A 20,253-nucleotide genomic window follows, 5' to 3' on the forward strand; every position below is an offset into this window, starting at 1 on the left:
GATATCCACTGCTGAGAAACCTTACAGCAAGGCAAATTATGTTCAAAAGAAAACCAGCATCCAAACAGAAAAAAATGGACACCTTTGCATGCATTAACACTATATTAGCAATGTATGGGTTGCTCATGGAAAAGTGGATGTACTTCATTCTCACTTATCTTTCTGGTTTAAATAAATTAGACAACTTCATAGTCTATCAATGGCTATTAACCACAGATAACAGAACCAGAATATTCAGGAAATAATATTGCTTTTCATAGCCTGCTCAAGGAGTTCCTGGAGGCTTTTGAAGGACCACTGTTAGAAACAGGGTGTTGATGAACCTTTGAACTAGATCCGTGGTGGTGAACCTTTGGCACTCCAGATGTTATGGACTACAATTCCCATCAGCCCCTTCCAGCATGGCCAATTGGCCATGCTGGAAGGGGCTGATGGGAATTGTAGTCCATAACATCTGGAGTGCCAAAGGTTCACCACCACTGAACTAGATGAACCTTTGATCTGAAATAGCAAGGATGTTCTTTTCTTAACAACTCAAAGCAAAAGTATTGAACAACAGAAAATTTTTGAACCAAAATGATATTTATTATGAAATACACTGAGAGCCAAATATCTCCTCAATCGCCAAATCTAAAATTAAGTAAATGTAGCCAAATAAAATCAAAATCTTCAGGTCAAACTACATTTCTTTCCAATGATTTGCAGTGTTAAAAGAGCCTACTGCCCCAACACAGCTCCAGATAGTTATGAGTAAGTACCATTGAAATTTGTCTCAGTTATGACTTAGGAACCAAAGGGGACTATCGTGGGAGAGGAACAGTTTTCTTGCGCATAAAAATCCTGCTCCTCAGCTGTCAGTGATTTTAGAAGGACCTTTTTGTTCATTTTTTCCGATGAAGAGATCATCAGATAGGAGCCCCACAACACATATTCAGGCAGACAATTCCCTGCTCCATGTATTCAGACAACAGCGGCAAGTGCTCTGTTAACCTTCTTTGGCCTTCTTCATCCTCACAACATCCACACTGGTATGCAGCCAGTCAGATTTGGCCATGTGATAAAATCACTGAAGTTGAACAAAGCTAGCTGCAGTTAGATACACATGGACCCTGTTATGTCGTTTATCATGGCAGGTGCACAAATACTATCCAATTATTAGGTGCTATGTATTTCATATCTTCAAGGTTCCTGCTACAATTTTAAGTTTTGATATTTGGGAGCTAGAAAATGCACAACTGGGAAGTAATAAACCGGGTAATATAGTTTCTATGTCATAATTATCAGCTTTCCCATCCACCAATCAGAAGCAATAGTTTTAAAGGCATCAAGAAACCCCATCTGTAAAAGGCACTGGAGGCAGGTTTGGATGACAGATGTTCTTTTCCAGATGTTCTTTTCCAGACAAATGACCTTAGGGAAGGTAACATTCCAAAACCAATGGAAGCCAGAGAATTTCATGTGGTCCAGGCCTCTGATTTAGACAGAGATAAATTTTCTCCAGGTTAGCTTGCCGTGTTCCATCTGAAAAACACCAGGATGCATTGAGCTAATACAAAAATTATAATGGAGAGAAGTAAATGACCTTTGCATCTGAAGGTACAATGTTCCAAACCTAACCTAACTTTGGATCTACATAAGCACCAGTTGACAAATTCTGATTTGCTGAAAAGTAGGCGTTTCCAATAATTATCCCAATGAGAAAGACATCTCTTCCATTGGGTGCTAGTCGACAGACTAATTTGTCTAAGCCTGTTACCCCAAATCAACAGACTGGAAACATGGGTTGAGCATACATTATAGACTCCCAAAGTTTCCAGCCTATATTCATCTTACTTCTCATCAGTCTAACAGCTTGACAGTAGCCAAGGTCAACATGAACTGATTTATTTATTTGCTTATTTGTTTGTTTATTCCTCATATTTCTTCCCAGTGGGGACCCAAGGTGGCTTACATAATTCTCCTGTCCTTCATTGTATTCCCACAACAACAACCCTGTGAGGCAGATTAGGCTGAGAGTATGTGACTGGCCCCAAATCACCCAGAAGGCTTCCATGGAAGAATGGAGATTTGAACCAGGTTCTCCCAAAACCTAACCTCATACTCTAACTACTACATCATACTGGATCCCATGAATGCACTGAGTATGTGGGGAAGGAATCTCATAATTGCTTGCTCATATCCTGAACTCAATGAAACTGACTTCTCACAAAAGAATGTTGGCCTTCATTAGGAATTGGTCAAGTTATGTCATGTGCTGATTGACCTTTTTCTCTTACCAAGGTTTTCATTCAAGAATCAATGGACCTTTTCCTCTCCTGACTTTGCTGTGCAGTGTTCTCAGATCTCCGAGTATCCTACAGAATGGCATATCAAAGGTTCTTAAAAGCATTCCTTCAATAGACAGGTTATTGGCTGGTATTTTGTTATCTAAACAATAGAAAGATCTTGAAAAAGAACAGCAGTTCCAAGCAGATCCCTGAGGTTGGAGTGACAGCTGATCCATATCTTTAAGTATATTTAGAACAGACTTCTAACGTTATCCTGAATAACCCTGATTACAGGAATAGATCCATGGCAGTTGTGCAGATTCCATAATGATGTAGCTGTGGCGATTCTCTAGAAAATCTCCCACCTTCTGTGAAAGGCTAGAGAAGGATTGGGATTTGTTTGGGGAGGAATGGATATGGTAGGCAAAAGAGAACAGAGGGAAGGGATCCAGCTTTGTACTAATCCATCCTAAAACAGGTGCCCTTGATAATCCTCTCCCAAAAGAATCTCTCTTGTTCCAGAGTCAAATGAGCAAAATCACAAAGAGCTGCCATGGTATGATGCTGGGCAGAAAGCAGTTGGAGCAGCTATGTGCAAGCATTTGCCCCTGTAAGCTGTCACAAGCACTTGATCAATCAGCATGCTCATACCTTGATTCCTTCATCCTTGCTGGGTTCCTGAGACCGGCTGATCCACAGATTGATGCGAGATGACACTCCTCCTGGAACTGTCAAACTCTCCTAAACCACAGGAGAGAGAATACAACTTTAGAGGTGAAAGAATGTCATCCTGGTTTTTTTCCCTATTTTGAAGCTTCCAAGTATGACAAACATTTTAGTAAACAAGAATTTTCTCAGGTTCAGGAAAGAAAGGATATTTGAACTATGAACAATCACCTGGTTGCAATATCATCAAAAAAGCAAAGCAGAAACCATTTTTCTTTTGCAAAAGGTTCCACCAAAAATGTATAAAATCTGATATTTATTCAGCAGTCTCTGTTGGAATTGGAACTGTCACTTTAGCTTGCTCCATCTTCATTTTAGGGGATGTGAATGTTTTGTTAATTTGTCTGTTTACTTATAGCCCTTGTTTCTCTCTAAGAAAAAAAATTGAGACAGCATCTCTTTGATTCAGAACATGACAAGTTGTTGCACTGGAGAGTGCATCTTCACTGTCTACCCTTTATCTTTTTCAGGCTGCTAGCTATGACCAGAGAATGATGATGTGAAGACAGGGGATCACAAGGGGGGAAATCTCCCAACTCCCAGCGCCCAAAGGAGATTATATTCTCCAGTTCTAAGATCTTTTCTTCACTGCTGGTCAGCTTTTTTTAATGAGTACATATAACCTTTTTGGGGGGTTCTCTTCAGTTGTCCCACCTTGTTCCTCTGTAAAATATATGTTTAACTGAACCAGCTTAGGGAACTTAGCTGATCCTCCCTCCCTTTCCTCTCTCTCTTTAACCTCAGATAACCAGGCAAGAAACTTTTTCAAAGCTTAACAAATAAGAAGTAGAATTTTATTGACAACTTCAGGGAACTAGTTAGGAGGGAATATTGTCCAAAAAGAAAGAAAAAGTTTTATTTACATATGTTGAGATGTTTACAAAGTTCAGCATGGATGGTAATTGACTTTTAGAAAAGATGTCAGTTTGTCACAGAGTTCTTAATGCTTTTAAAATATGATAGACCTTCAAGATGTTTCACAGATTATATCCAAACTAGTACCCAGAGGTTCATGTGGTAATTCTGATGCCTCTAAATTGTGCAGAAAGGAGTATTTCCTACAACTTGCTTTCTCTTCAGACTCCTCAAACCTTAGAATTACCTCACAGCATTTGAAGTAAATCCTAAAAAAAACCTAGGGATGAAAATATCTCTCCCACATGCAGGGTAATTCCCCTTCTAAAGAGAATGATGCCTCTCTGACACAAACTCTTTCAAGTCAGTTCCCTCAGTTCTACCCACACTGTCTTGAAGACAAACGGTAGCTCTACATTAAGAACCTGGGCTAGGAATTATTCTCTCCCTAGAAGTAAACTCCCTTCCTGGTTAGAGTACAGTCTCTCTTTCTCAATACTCTCTTCCCACCAAAATCACAGACACTAAAACACATCTGCTTTCTCTGGAACCCTGAGTTGAACTCTTTCAAATCTTGTCTGAAGTTCTAATTCCTAAAACTCCACCCACTCCCCATCTGTCACTCACACTCTCTGTCAGGCTGTGTGAGGGCTGATCCTTTACACTCAGGTTTGTCTGCCTCTGCCTGCTGCTTAGATCCATTGCAGATGCTGACCTGGGTAAAAAAGGCTGAACTCTCCCAAGGTTCAGATGAAAAAATTGTGGTGGACCGTCCACAATCAGGACCAAGATGATGACTATAAGTCTTTGGAATAAGTCTTTTAATTTTGTTTGTGTATGTGTTTGTTTTAGAGTTTTCTACCCTGCCTTTCTCTAAACATGTTCACCACCTTGAAAGAACATAAAACCTAACTGTCCTGTTAGAAAAACATATCTTTTCTTTCAAAATGATAATAATGAGAGCAGAGAAGCATTTCAGATAGCAGAACTAGGTGGAGATTGAAGGGATAAAACCTCCTCTGCATGGTTTCAAGGCAAATTGAGGCTGAACAAGCCTGTAATTTGCATTTTATATAATTTGCATTTATATCATCTTTACCTTGTCTGTTTTAGTCCAGGTTTACTCATCTCTCTCTTTCTTTCTCTCTCTCTCTGTATGTATGTATGTGTATACATAAAGCATATATATATACCCACTAAGGTATGCTATTTATTTCATTTTAATAGCAGAATTTCAGTTGGTAAAATCTTTAGTACCTCAACTGCTGTAGGCACTTGAAAAGGCTTAACTGATTTGCCAGCATATGGGAAATCTCACCCTGGCCCTAAGCACAGGGAAATAGGCAAGTTGCTCCTCACTGTCTTTGTTTGCACACAAAAGTTGTGCCAAAAGATGCAGGTCATCAAAACTATTGTTGTATACTGGATTGTATGAAGGTTCAGACAATGACAACCAAGACTGAGACGCTTCCCATCCCCAGTACCTGAACTGACCAATTCAGAGTGTCTGGTTTTGGTTACCTTTCCCTATCCCAAGGTATTTCAGGATGCTTATCAATCAAACTAACTTAATCATCAGCCCACACTAAACATAATGCCATAGTTACCAGTTCCTAATACAGTATGAAGCAGGCAAAGCGGGGTGGACTCTCTCATGGCCATTAGAGACAGCCCCAAAATATTCCTCCTCTGCCCTGAAAGGACAAGCTAATCCCATACTATAAACAAACTAATATACACACCTGTTCAATTTCCAAGCTCATTCCTCTTTAAGGTTATCCAAAGTCTCCTTTGAGAGTCTGCCTGTTACTGCTGATCCCTTTATAAAGTCCCTTTCCCATCCAAGCTATCAGAAGGGACTGGAAAGATGCCAGCATCTTAAAATATACTTATTTTTTTCAAAATGCATATGCTATTTTATCACTGTTCAAAGCAGGCAAGAGATTAATACCACAGAATAATTAAACTTAAAAACACACACCACAAAATTATAACAGCTCATCATCAGTTTCAGAATTTTCAGCTGACCCAGATGCTAAAGTCCAACCTCCTGAAATAGCCTTAATTGGAAGAGGCTCTCAGAAAAATCATATTGTCACCTGGTTTCTAAAAACCAGAGTATATGGGGCTTCTGCCTACCTTCACCACCAGCAGGCTGTTCCAAAGAGCTGGCACTGCTATAGAAAAAGCATTGAAGTCTGGCCAAAATGGACCACACTTGACTAAATAAAGGCATCAAAAGAAGTACTACTCTGAGGACCTCAGAGGGCACAGAGCTTCCACCTTCATCCAACCCAAATGCAACCCACTTCTCCCATCTTTTGCAGGCATCTCAGTTCCTTCCACTGTCATCATTATTCAGCTCCTTGCAATATGATCTCCTAAAATACCCCTCACTTTGGAATCTACAGTCTAGGCCCAGATGTTACTGTCTACAGTTATAGGTAAGGTTGCCAAGCTGTTGGTCCCATTGCCCATGCTGTTTGAGTGGCGATTCAATTCGAAAGCCTTTATTGGCATACAAAACAGACTAATTTAAAATACAGTGCTGTTTGAGTGGCATCAGGATAAGTTTGTGTTTGTATGTGTGTGCTTTAATGCCGCATCATATTCTTATTGGAAGTTCTTACGCAAAGTGAGAAAGGATAGCTCTAGGAATTGCCAGTTTTACCAAGGAGTTTCTGGTGATTTCCATTGCTGCTCTTTGGCCCTTTCTGCACATGTTTTGAGGCAGGAAATAAAACATTTCATCCATGGAATTCTGCACATGTTCCAAAAACATTTTATTTCCAGCCTGGAAACGTTTTATCTGAAAACCCTCTTACAACGATTCTTTGGTGTGAAATGTTTTCAAAACTTTTCCCCATACTGTGCGGGCATATTTAAAACATTTTATCTTTCCTGCTGCATTTTCCATGCCTCTGTACCATCTGTGAACTTCCCCCTCGGTGCCATTTTATCACACACCTGAGCTCACTCCATTCCTTCTTGCCTCTTTATTTTTGTCAGTTCTGTGGTTTTTTAAAAAGTGGTTAAATCTTTGAAGCATCGATTACACACAGCAACAGAGAATCCATGCATTGAGTCTTCAAAGCATCAATTCTACAAATAACCAAAAAAGAGAGAAAAAAAACCCTCAAAGTGGCTATAAAATGTTCTGAGAGGGTGAATGCGAGCAAATGAAGGGGAGAATAGAAAACGTTTTGCAAATGTTCTGCAAACGTTTTAGGTGATTTGTGTGAAAGGGCCTTTGTTACTTCACGTAAGAACTTTTGGTATGCACATGAGGCTGAAAAAACTCTCCTGCAATTCTGTACCCACACACATATCCATCAGCCTCCCAGAAAGGATGAGGTTCCCCCACCATCCCATAGGGTCTTCTAACAAGCCAGTAACACAGAATTATTTTTTAAAAAAACTTATGGGAAGCTTGAATAGGAGGTTTGAATGGGGAATGGCTGATATAAAAAATATTAACATCAACATTTTTGTATTTTATTTATTGTTTGTCACTTGCTTTTGGTCCTAGCTGTAAGAGATATATAAAAACATCCTAAATAACTGCATACACGCGTACATATGTACATACATTACAATTATCTATATTCAGACCTTACCTTCCGAACAGTAGTGATTGGTTCAGCCCGGACAGCAAAATTGGCTTCAAATATGTTGCGCTTGCTGGCCACCCCCTCTGAGGGTGGCTGGAAGTTTCTCTGGGCAGAGGGAGGCAATTTAATCGACCCTGCTCTCTAAGAACAAGAGGACAGAGAAAGGATAAAAATGACACTGCATTAACTAAAGGCCAGAGAACTCCCTCTTCCAATTGATATCCTGTCCCTTTTTCTGAAAAAGTTTGGTCTCTTGTTGATAGTAACCCACTCCTTTCAGTTACAATTGAATACTTTCTTTCCCTCTTCCCCAATGCTGCCTTTTGAATATGCACATCCATCCATTTTTGTTTTGATCTGAAGATAAAGAAAATGAAAGCATCCTGAGTCTCTCTGCATCAATCGAGAGATTTAGCCCGGTACACAAAAACAAAGATATGAGGAGAGAAGGGGCAGGAAAATGGACTGAACAACTTCAGACTGCAGGTGGTGGATTCCAGACTTGAATGTTTTGATAAAGAAACTCTATACATGCAGAGTGGAAGAATGGGATTTTCTCCCCTCCACCATCTTTAGGACTGCCATCTAGGAATGGGGGGTAGGGGGAGATTTCAGGAGGCAGAAAATGGGAAGATGGCATAGTTCCAGGATGTCATTTCTGGTGTACTTGAAGTGATGTCTGTTGCCTTTGTGCAATTTTGTTCTGCCCACCCAGTTTTTCCCCCATCACTCCATTGAGCAAGAGCAGGAACTGCAACAGTGCACATGGCAGGTTGCCCATCATGGCAGGCAGTCTGATAAGTCCACCCATCTTGCTGCAACCCAAATGTCGTCTAAAATGCTTCTCTTAGGGAACAGGCAACCCTAGAAAGAGCATTAGAAATGGATCTGCAGTGGTTAGAGAGATCCGGCAAAAATTCACTGGTATAAAGCTACTTTTGTTCTGATTTCCTAGTTGCAAAGAGTTTTTAACGAATAAAAACACCATCAAAGTATAATCATCCTTGGTCCTCTATCACATGCAGTGCTTTCCATTCTACCTCTGCATTCTAACACATCATTCTCCTGCATGTGTAACAGAAATCTTAATTATTAGAACTGCATCATATACCTAAAGGCTACAAACATGCCATAGGCCAGACCACCCTACACATTTACCTGCACAGCACATGTATATTTCTCCAGCTTCTCCCCAAATTTAGCTGTACTTGCCGGGAGCCTCATACTAGCACTATTGAAGCAGAAACAGAAGACAAAATCAGAACAAAACCCTCCCAAGCTTCATCAAAGTACCCCAAAGCATCATGGTATAGTCAGGCAGCTCCTGTTATTTTCCTGATTTTTCCTGATTTTTGCACAGTTGTTCTGCTGCAAAGTTTTGGGAAAGGTTGTAACAACTCCTGAAAGGCTGCCAAATGAATGGAAAGTTTGGATTTCCAATCCTAGTCTTGTGTGCAAGCAGTGGTGTAGCTGCTATGGGGACATGTGGGGACATGTGCCCCAGGTGCATGCCAATTGGTCACGTGCGGGGCACAAAATGCCCTCCCACACGAGCCACCTGGGAGCAGGCAGCAGTGCAGATGCAGCTGGAGTGCACCACTTCCCACTCCAAGCAGGTTGCTCGGTCTCTGGCCAACCAGAGGCAGAGCAGCCTGCTTGGGCTTCAGGAAGTGGAGTGGCCATGGCTGGAGTTCAGCCACAGCCTCCAAGCAGGCTGCTTGATCTGCGTCGAGATGGAGGCGGGAATGTCCCTCCCTCTCAGAGAGCGGCGCTCCAGGTTCCCTCTCTTGACTTAACAAAAGCGTCCAGGATGGAGGCTGGAGCGTCCCTTCCACTCAAAGAGAGAAGGGCACTCCAGCCTCTGCACTTTTTTAAAGCTGAGAGTGGGTCCCTCTCTCAGCTTAAAAAAAAAAGCACCCAGGCTCGAGGCTGGAACATCCCTCCCTCTCAAAGGCCCCTTCCGCACACACAAAATAATGCATTTTCAAACCACTTTCACAACTGTTTGCAAGTGGATTGTGCTATTCCGCACAGCTTCAAAGAGCCCTGAAAGCAGTTTGAAAGTGCATTATTGTGCATGTGCGGAATGAGCCAAAGAGAGAGCGGCGCTCCACCCTCCACCCTCGGCGCTTTTTTTTAAGCTGAGAGGGACCTCTCTTGGCTTTAAAAAAGTGCCCAAGCTGGAGGCTGGAGCATCCCTCCCTCTCAGAGAGAGAGAGGCACTCCAGCCTCCACCCTTTTTTTAAAAAGCAGGGTGTAAATTCCCTTTGCCTGATTTTTAAAATAGCATGTGCATGCACAGACAACACTCTTTCAAAATGGCAGTGGCTGGTGCCGCTGCTGCAAAGGACTAGGATTAGCCATCAGGGCAGGTGATGGCAGCAGATGAGGTGGTTCCCAGGCTGTGCCACTGCCACAGTGGACAACTCAGGCTGTTCCATGGGTAGCCATTGCCAGAGCTAAACCTGGCTGCCTCACTGCCAACATCTGCTCTAGGCAGCCCCCGCATCCCACCCTCACGGCCTCCCCTGCCCCCACGCCCATCCAACCCACTTACCTTTGGAATCCACAGAAGCTGGCCTGCAGGGAGGCTGGGGAGGTAAGGTGAAGTGGTGGGCACCATGGCAGCGGACTGGCTCCTGCCCTTCCCAGCCTCCCTGGGGCAGCAGGAGCCAGCCTGCAGCCACTGTGTACAGCTTGCACCCCAGTATGGGGGGGACACCAGGCACCAGCCAGGTCACCATGCCACAGAGACCCAACCGGCACCCAGTGCCTCTCATGGCATGTGCATGTGGCATGGTTTACCCATGTCCCCATCAGCAGTATGCCTCTGCATAATTATTTATTTATTTATTTATGGGATTTCTATACCGCCCAATCCCCAAAGGGCTCTACAGATAAGTATCCCAAGCAAGCAGACAAAAAAATTTAAACAAGAGTTAACTGCTAACCTTCTGCTTAGTGTAACTTGTTTATCCTTTGGAGGAACCACCTAGAAACACAAGAAAAGGAGATGAGACATTATGATCGCTGTCAGATTTAGAATGGGACTGAGCCCTGGTCTGTCTCGGGGCTGAATAACTTTCAAACAAGATGGGTCTGGAATACAAAAATGAATGTTTCTATTGGAACCATCAGATTGGGAAGAGGGTTCCCTGTGTATAGTTTTGCCATCTGAGGGCAAATTCACATCTGCTGATTTTTCAGAAGAGGATATGAGTAACAGATTCAAGATGGAAAAAAGAAGTATTCTTTACTCAGTGAGTAACTGTGGAATTCACAGTCAGAAGATGTTGTAATGGCCACAAAGATTCATAGAGCAATGAAAGGGAACATCTATATTCATATCTGATCAAGGGAACCTTGACTCTTGGAAGCTTATCCTTGGAAATCATGTTGGTTAAGGTGCTACTAGATTTGAATCTTACTCTTCTATATTCAGTGGCAGTAACCCTCTGAATACCATGACAAGGAGGCAACATCTGAGGAAGGCCTTGGCCTCTATGAACTGTTTGTTGGTCCTCCACAGCAAATGGTTGGTTGTTGTATGAAACAGGATGCTGAACTACATGGACTACTGGTCTAATCCAACAGGGCTTTTCTTAGGTACTTATGGTAAAACTTTTGCCCAGGCATTGTATGATAGATTATGTTCCTTCTTGGATGTTTTCTAGGACTTGATGAACTATATATTCTGAGAACATACTTCAACAAGACCAATATGACAAAATATACACCCTGAAAAATGAAGGATGATGTTCACCATTTAGACAATAGTTGTGTGAATCAGACCTGAGGTCATAAATTATACAAAACTTCCAGGAGTCAACTGGAGATCCAATTCTTACGGTTTACAATGGCTTCCACTATTTACTCCTGATGCAGTGTGTGATAATAGTATAAGCACAGAGACTGATGCAAGATGGCAGAATCTCTGTCCATCAAGAAAGGGCTTTTCCTTTTCAAGTCAAGCATCATTCCATAGCTTTCAAGCTCATTCATGCTTACCCGGAAGGAGATTGTCCTTGGACTGATTCGTTTGAATGAGCTACTGTAGGTAGTCAAAGGGTGAGAAACTGAAGAAGAGACCCCGGATCCATCTTCACCATCAACTTCATCAATCTTATGAATACTTCTTTCTGCAGCCTGGGAAACAAGCACGCATCAGGGAAAGGGGCACATAAGTGTCTGTGATAGCTGCACAGATACAGGTAAATAGTGCATGTCTAGATCCAACTGACTTCCTAATCTGATAGGCACTGACTGTTTATACATTCCAGAATTACTGTGGGAGATGGGGACCCAGCCAACTGAGGAATACTTCAGGAGGTTTATTTAATGAAGCAATTGATCACAGCCATTTTAGTGATGCTCTCTGAAATTTCCTTAAATCCCACATAACTACTCCAGCTCCAATTGCAGAAACACCTAATAAAATGCAGGATTATGCTAAATATAATTCACACATGTCAATATCCACTAACACTAGGGGACTAGTTCTTCATCTGCATTGAGTGATCCTCAAAGCTCCTTAGGCCATCTCTGAGTCACTCAGTCATCCTTGCTCAATCCAGCTCAGATGTCACTGCTAATTGCCTTTTGCAAAGCTGCCAACTTCGGAAACAGACGTGAGTCATGACAGCTCCATCAGTCCACACCGCCTCTAACACACCCATAACTTCTCACCCTTGTGGCTTCCATTTATCTCCTCTCCAAGTATCAAGACCTAATCACCTGTGGGACGAAGGCAGTTGCAGGTGAAGAGGCTTCTGTGCTGTTGAGCTGTACTCTTGAGTTAATCTTCACTTCAAGTCGACTGATGCTCTTACGTTGTTCCCGAGCAGCTTGCTGAGGCTGTTGCTCTGATGCCTCATTCTGGATTGTAGGCGCCTTGGGGGACTCATGTGCATTCTGAACCTTCAGTTTCTCGTCCAGATGGTGATCCTTAGTTAGTCTTGGGGGTTTCTCTTCCTGCTCCAAGTTTTCATGTTTTTCCAATATTGGCCCCCTCTTTATCACACGCACGTTTTGAGATTTTTTTTCTGTAGGGTTTTTCTGCTGATCCAGGTCCTTGCATTTTTCTGGTTTTGGATCTTTCTTTTCCTGAACTGGTTCTGAGACAGATTTTGTTTTCCCTTCATCAGCTTCCAACTTCCTGTCATTCACGGTCTCCTTTTTACTTTGTTTCACATTATTTAAATTCTCTGCCTTCCACCTCATCCTTCTATTGTCCTGCTTATTTATTGCAAGTGTCTCTACCAATTTCCCCTTATTCTCTACTATCGAGTTCTTCAACTTTGATGGCTTTACCACGGAGGAATTATGGAACCTGCAACAAAAAAACCCAGAAGATACCACAACCTGAATGCAACATTGGGGATGGGGGTAGTTTGATTAAGTAGACAAATCCATTATTGACATATTGTGCAGGAGAATGTGAATTATTCTATGTAGGCATGGAACTTCTAAACTATGGTAGGAAAGATTACAAGGATGGATTGGAGAGTTTGCATATCATAGTATATTTTTGAAATCTAGGCTGTATTTCTGAGAGAGAAGGCTTTCCAATGGGTAGGAACACCATCATGCCCTATACCCTACAAGCCACAAGCAAGTATCCAGGAGATATGACTGAGAATGGAAAACTAACACCTGGGGCAATTTCACTCCCCCACTCTCACTCGTAGCTCCTGACAGTCCCAGTTTCTCTGTGTTGTACCTGACCCCCCAAAAGCATTGGAGCATTTCTGAAGTTTCTTACACACACACACACACACACACACACACACACACACACACACACCCTCTCTCTTCCCCGAGTCAGACACATTCAGATTCAGAACCTATGTAGTATATTTCAGTGGGGTTCAATTGTGATCATGGGTACCGGTTTGGCCGAAAAGTATGATATACTGGTACATACATTTAATGGAAGTAATTAATTAGTTAAACCATAGATCTTTATAGTATAATTAATAGTTACATGACCATACAAATTTGACCATTATATCATGTAATGTAAGCATACGCCCAGACTATGCTCTGCACACACTTTTCTTATTCACTACTCTCTATGCATAGAAAGGGTAAATGGAAGGAGAATCTCATTTGTGAAACAATGAGATAAAAGAGAGGATGGTTTGGTGGAAGAGGGATCATTCCTGCCTCTCATCTTTGACTACTTAATAATAGCAGGTAATCAAGGATGCACTTCTTTGCAAGTCAGTGGACAATTAAAATACTAGTGGTGTAGTAGTGGTTAGGGCACTAGACTTGGATCTGGGAGACTCGGGTTTGAATGTCATGGAAGCTTGCTAGGTGACCTTGAGCCTAGCCTACCTCTTGGAGTTCTGTGGGGATGAAACTGAGAAGAGGAGAATGTTGAAAGCCCCTTTGGGTCCCCATTTGAGGAGGAAAGTAGGGTATAAATGATATAAGCATTTAAGTACATAAATGATATAAGCACTTAAGTACATATGTAAAAGGCCCTAATTATGTTTCACTCTGGCATTCATACATTGTGCATACATACTGCTGCCTTCATTTGTAAGACAGGTTAAGACTGTTAGGAACTGGCCCTGAAGCATTCAGTAAAGTACATGACACAGCTGGATTAGAACTGCAGTTTCCTAGTTCAGCACTACGCTACACTGGCTGCCACCGTGCAATCTGTATATGCATAGGCTCATTTAGGCCTTCAGAGCAACAGGGCAGGTGCTGTCTCAATTCCCTCACCGTTATCTGGGTATCTAAATTAACGTACTCACACATATCATTCTAAATCCTGAATTTACTTCACAAAAGTAAACAGAAACGTACCACTTCACTTCAGAATCCACAGAATGTAGGCCACCTCTATGACAGCCAGAAATTATTTCATCTTGCATAGCCAAGCAGAGTCTCTCCTATGCACTGTGATTTCTAGAACAACCTCCAGAGCATTTCCCTACACACACATACCTATTTGGTACTTGACAGGTAACATTTTGCTCTGTAGTGGACGTTTCCTGCTTGGCATCAGAACTGGAACTCAACTGTCGGTGTCTTCGTCGACGTTCCCTTTCCTGTTCTTCCTCATCTTCTGCATTCCATTGCTGGGCCAGGCTGAAGAGAAAAGAATGAGAAGAACCATATTTTGTTCAGATGCTACACCAAGAATAAAGAAGGCCAGAAAATTAGGGTGCTTTCCCCACAAGTTTCCCCTTCCTTACTAGCTGCTCCCTTGTTCTAAGATAATGTAACTGAAACTTCAGAAAACATTGCAGAGATCTCTCATTTCAATAAACATCTCAGCTCCACACACAAAATAATACTCTAAAATGGGCACTGTACTTTCAGAGAGCATCTTCTGTTTCCTTTTTTGGTCATAGCAGCCCTGACTCCAGAAAAACTTTTATAATGCAAACTATGGAGAACATGGCAGGGAGGATAACTACCCCCACCCCACACACATGATCCATCACTTTTGTTTCTAAGAATTCAAATTTCATGAATTGAACAAAGTTTGCTAGAGTGCTAAAAGAAATAATGCAAAGTCCTCTCTCTCCAAAGCCCCACAGGAACACACACACGCACACAAGTGGCACTCACAGTTTAGAGCTGAAGTCAGAATTCAGTTTTGAATGGATATTTATGCATTTACTTACCTAATTTGTAAACATTTACCAGGCAGACTTTTAATACAGGATGGTTTGCCATTGTCTTCCCCAGTCATCTAAACTTTACCTCCAGTAAGCTGGGTGTTCATTTTACCTGCCTCAGAAGGATGGAAGGGTTTCCCTAAGATCACATGGCTTTTGCTTATTTTAGAGAAAGGTTTAGAGACTGCTGTGAAAGATATTTTAGTTGCTTCATAGAAGACTTGTTTTAAGCCATTCCACATTCTGGTAGTTTTATCTGTGGACCCAGAGATATTACACCAATTATAATATTAAACAAATTTATTGAATGGGGGGATGAACTAAAGCTGCTATGTGTGTATGCAGATGTGTACTTTTCCAAAAATGTCTTTAATCAAAAGAACAAACACATTATTTGTTTCTAAATCAGCACAGGATTGGCTATTGCATACAATTAGAAACAAATATTGAAGAACACACCAAAAGAAGAAGAGAAACATCAGTAATGTGGAAGCCAGGAGAATTATAACAAGAGCACACACGCGCCCGTTTTTGTATCGATAATACCTTGGAGGGTTTGGAAGCATGGCCAGTAATTACATAGGATAGTCTTATAATTCCAGGTTTCTTGAGTTATTTCACTTCATGAACCCAACATGTGAAAAACATTGCCACATATAAATTGCTTTCTGATTTATGTGCCTATATTCCATGCCCAGAATACTTGAATCAACTCTAAGACGTGTGTTTGGGTAATAATACTTGGTAAAGCCAGGCTCCCTTAAAAAAGGAGTTGAAGAAATGAACCCAAATGAGACTTGAGAAGTTTGATGCACTTGATATGCCACCAGCTCAGCTCATGGATCAGCATCTGATTTCCTGCCTCCCTGGCTACTGATTCTTGTTGGGATGCTTGATCATGGTTACTGCTTATCGGAGTGAGCCAACCCAGATCTTCATCACAGAGGTGTACCCAGCTGCATTCTTATCTTACAGTTTTATGGCTATGCAGAGGTGTGACCATCTCACACACTTAAGGTGTTAATGTTATACACATTTCCTGCTCTCCCACTTTTTGTATTAGCTCACATGAAAAAATGTAGGAAAGCAGGCATACAAAACCTTTGATAGTACGTAGCGCGGATTTCTCATATCAGCTGTGTTATTTTTCTAGCCATCATAATGCTTTGTAGTTGAACATTCTATGCAGGAAGTACTGAGTTCCAGCAACACTCTAGCATTACTTCAGCCTAACGCCATATCCTACAAATGCTTTCAGGCCATGGGTGTTATTGCTTTCTTATTGCTTTAAATAACACAACAGATTCTAGGCCAACAATACAAACAGGCATAAAATCAGCCTTTTGTTGTTGATGACTGCCCATTTTTTCCTTGCACCTTCCTGACAGGTTTTGTAAACTAATACCTCCTTGTTGATTAAGATACCTCCTTAGCTTGTGTTGTGAGAACAACAGTATCTTCCTGTACCTTCCCACACTCTGCAACCACTGAGCTCAGCCCTGGATCCCTCACATTTACAGAGAAGCAGACGAGGCTATGCTATAAGGTTACCTGCGTCCAAATGGGGCCTGGAGTTCTCCTGCATTCTCCAGACTACAGAAATCAGTTCTCCTGGGAGGAATGGCCACTTCAAACAGTGGACTCTAGGGAGTCACATCCCTGCAGAGCTCCCCCTTCACAAACTCTACCCCCTGCAAGCTGTGCCCCCAGGTCTCCAGGAACTGCCCAAGCTGGAGTTGGCAACCCTAGTGCATGAATGAGCACTAATCATTATGACTGATAAGCACAACGGAGGCAAACAAAAAACTCTGGGAGAAAGCCCTCCAGGTTTGTTAACATGTTTTGATGGCGAAGTCAAGATAGGTGAGAACTCTTGTGACAAACAGACCCGCAGCTATAGATTGTGGCATGAAAGGTGCCGTGTCACCAGGTCTGCCACTCCAGAGTTCAGCAATCATGGGGGCTAGTTAATCATTATCACTCCATTGAGTTTTATTTTCAATAAAAGTTAAGCTGTACTGTTTTCCTGCGAGAGCCTGTGTGAACGAGGAGGAGAGGGAAGGCAAGAAAAATTACTGCGGAGCCAGGGAAAGGAAAAGAGGAAAAACATCCAGAAACCTTTGGCACAAAACTTTCCCATCAGAGCAGCAAGCTACCCACCCTCAACTGGCAGTGAACCGAGAAAGGGCACCAAGCTGCTTGAAATGCACAGGAGCGTTTGGGCCATTCATGACTCATAGATCCTTTTGTTGGATTTTGATCATAACAAGGCTGCCCCACCCACTTCTGCCGCAGACCTGATTTTGTTTTTGGGAGAAGTACAGGGTTTGAAGCAGGCCCTGTGCCACGGCAATCACACTTGCCTGTGTCATGACAGAACCGCAGAAGCCTAACTAAGACATTTGCTCTCTAGTTGTTTCAGGATTTATTTATTTTTTAAATTGAAAACTTGCAAGGTGAAACGAATTATGAAAATGCTTCACTCATTGTTTCCACTGGGACATTACAGGGGCCTACTACCTTCCATGCAGAGTTGCCAGGGCTCAGGCTTTGGCCCTGAAAATCAGATTTGGGGCACAGCATGATAGGTTGAAATCTCTGGACTGTCTAAGGAGTCAGTAGTTGATTGCTTGTGGAAACAACCACGTGTGTTCATTGAAGACAGGAGACAGCGGCTCAGATCCAAACCCATTTCATCCATTTATACAGTGCATTCTATTTATGGAAGTGGTGTTCCATTGAGGAGTGCATTCCTTTAGGGCTAAGAGCATTCTGCTCATTGTAAAGTGCTGAGCAGAAAGGTCCTAGCACCAGCAGCACGCATTCTGCAACAGAGGACTACCTCCACATTGGAGGACATGGGGAATAATGGACTCTCCAAGTTCCTGATTTTTAAAAACAAAAAAACAAATTTGAATTCCAAAACAGTATTTGAGATCCAAATAATCCAGAATACCAGTATGGGTACCCTTCTTAACACCCAAACCTGAATTATTTCATATCCCCGCAGTGATACAAAGTCTTATTTTTTTTTGTCTGTGTGCTATCAAGTTACAGCTGACTTATGGCAACCCCATAGGATTTTCAAGGCAAAATATATTCAGAGGTGGTTTGCCATTGCTTTCTTCTGCATCATGACCCTGGTATTCCTTTGAGGTTGTCTATCCAAATTCCAACCAGGGCCAACCCTGCTTAGCTTCTAAGACCTGACAAAATCAGGCTAGCCTGGGGCTATTCAGGTCAGGGCATGCAACATCGTATGGTCTTATTAGCAGTGTGGTAGGCCAATGTGGTTTAATGGCTATGTGGTTTAATGGCTAGAGTGTTTGATAAGGACTTAGGAGACTAACAGTGCAAGCTAAACAATTATACCCTTCTAAACCGATTAACTTCTATAAGCTTAGAAGGATGTAATTCTGCACAAAATGGCACTAAAGGATTCACGTCACCACTTAATTTCATGAAGCTCATTGGGTGACCTTGAACAGGTTCTATCTCTCCACCTTCCATTCAATATAAGATTTTTGAGAAAACAAAACAAAAAAGAGATCCATGTGTACCACCTTGGACTTCTTGGGAAAAGGATAGAGGCAATGTACAGCCAGAGCTGAATGATGGATTCCACACTGCATAAATAAAATGTCTTCAGAACATTATAAAAAGATCTGTTTGGGCATTTTGTGTTCCCACAGAACAAGCATTGCCAGCCAAAATGGATCTTTTCCCCCACCTGCTGCACAGAGTTCTTGTCAGTTTCACAGTGGTGCCCCCCATTTTGTGTTCTGCAGCAGATTCTCTGTAAGGATTCCCCATGGATGTTTCCTCTGCTTACAGCTCACCCATTTGCTATTTTGCTGCAAAAAGTAGATTAATAAAGTTTGTTTGTTTTTTGAGGGGAATGCCTACAAAGTTATAGCAACACAAATATGCACATACTGCAGCTTCTCTAATCGTGTCACCATAGTTTTGCAGACATCCCCCTCAAAGAAAAGAAAAACAACACATGCATGGGATCGCTAGTCAAAACAAATTTTATTCATCTGCTTTTTACAGTGAAATAGGAAAGAGATGAGCTGTAAGCAGAGGAAACATTCATGAAGAGTCTTCACAAAGAATCTGCTGCAGCATACAAAATGGCGGGCAGAGGCGTACCTCCCTAGGGACATGGGGACACCCATGTCCCCAGGCGCACACCTTTCGGTCATGTGGAGGAGGTGCCGGACGCCCACCCATGTAACAAAATGGTGTGTGCCCAAGCCACCCACTGAAGTGCCCCCCCACAGACTCCCTGCAGGCAGCAGCTGGCCTGCATGGACACAAAGGGTGAGGCTCTGTGGCGGGCAGCAGCGCTCCACCCCCGGCCTCTGTGCAGACTTCCACAGGCTCTGCCAGCCTGCATGGAGGCTGGGGGCAGGGCTCAGTTGCAAGCAGCCCCACCCCCCCAAGCTCCCCTGCCAGCCTGCATAGAGGCTGGGGGTGGGGCTTGGCAGTGGGCAGCCCCACCCCCCAAGCACCGCCCTCCAGTTTCCATGCAGGCCTCCCCAGGCCTTCCCCAGGCTCTGCTGGCTTGCACAGAGGCTGGGGGGCAGGGCTCGGCCTGCAAAGAGGCTGGGAGTGGGGCTCGGTGGTGGGCAGCCTCACCCCCAAGTGCAGGGGGATGGGGGGCATGAGGGGATGCCCGGAAAAGGGGTTGTCTTCAATTACCATTTTCCCTTGATGCGCCTCTGATTGCGGGTGTGAGCAGCGGAAACAAAAGAGGTTTGAGCAGGAGAAATAAAGCATTTCCTATTTGCTTATGTTTGCTCAGCAAGCAGGACACGTCTTCAACCTGGGTTGGGAGAAAATGATCACTACTTTAGTGATTTTTGAAAAACCCAGGTTTAGAGGAATGTATTGGGCTGAACTCATTTTGGGGGAGAGAGTTATGCATAGTTCTCCCCAAAAATGCTTTTTATAACGTTCTAAAGATGTTATATTTGTGTTGTGCGGAATCCACCTATATTGCATCAACAGGAGCAACTGCTCCATCAGTCCTTACATTTTGACCTTGCGCATTCTTCCCTTCTTGTTGTTGTAGTCCTGTGTAAATAAGATTCCCTAGTCCTTCTAAGCAATGCTGGTATGTGCTGAATTAGAGGCTAGGCTAGATTTTCC

The 20,253-nt window shown here is 42.7% G+C and overlaps 1 protein-coding gene across 1 annotated transcript in view; it reads right to left on the bottom strand.

Annotated features, from left to right (window-relative positions):
- Positions 1 to 563: 563 nt before the first annotated feature.
- The window catches only part of LAD1 (ladinin 1), a 32,091-nt gene continuing 12,401 nt past the window's right edge, over positions 564 to 20,253 (bottom strand). The window contains exons 2-10 of the mRNA XM_048495948.1: positions 14,420 to 14,563; positions 12,194 to 12,788; positions 11,468 to 11,605; positions 10,411 to 10,451; positions 8,618 to 8,690; positions 7,466 to 7,600; positions 2,919 to 3,008; positions 2,277 to 2,354; positions 564 to 1,521 (exon numbers count right to left, since the gene is read on the bottom strand). Of these exons, the coding sequence (XP_048351905.1) occupies positions 2,289 to 2,354; positions 2,919 to 3,008; positions 7,466 to 7,600; positions 8,618 to 8,690; positions 10,411 to 10,451; positions 11,468 to 11,605; positions 12,194 to 12,788; positions 14,420 to 14,563 (1,282 nt within the window). The 3' untranslated portion in view covers positions 564 to 1,521; positions 2,277 to 2,288. The remainder of the gene's footprint in view (positions 1,522 to 2,276; positions 2,355 to 2,918; positions 3,009 to 7,465; positions 7,601 to 8,617; positions 8,691 to 10,410; positions 10,452 to 11,467; positions 11,606 to 12,193; positions 12,789 to 14,419; positions 14,564 to 20,253) is intronic.

Source organism: Sphaerodactylus townsendi, linkage group LG05, assembly GCF_021028975.2.
Source record: "Sphaerodactylus townsendi isolate TG3544 linkage group LG05, MPM_Stown_v2.3, whole genome shotgun sequence".
NCBI lineage: Eukaryota > Metazoa > Chordata > Lepidosauria > Squamata > Sphaerodactylidae > Sphaerodactylus > Sphaerodactylus townsendi.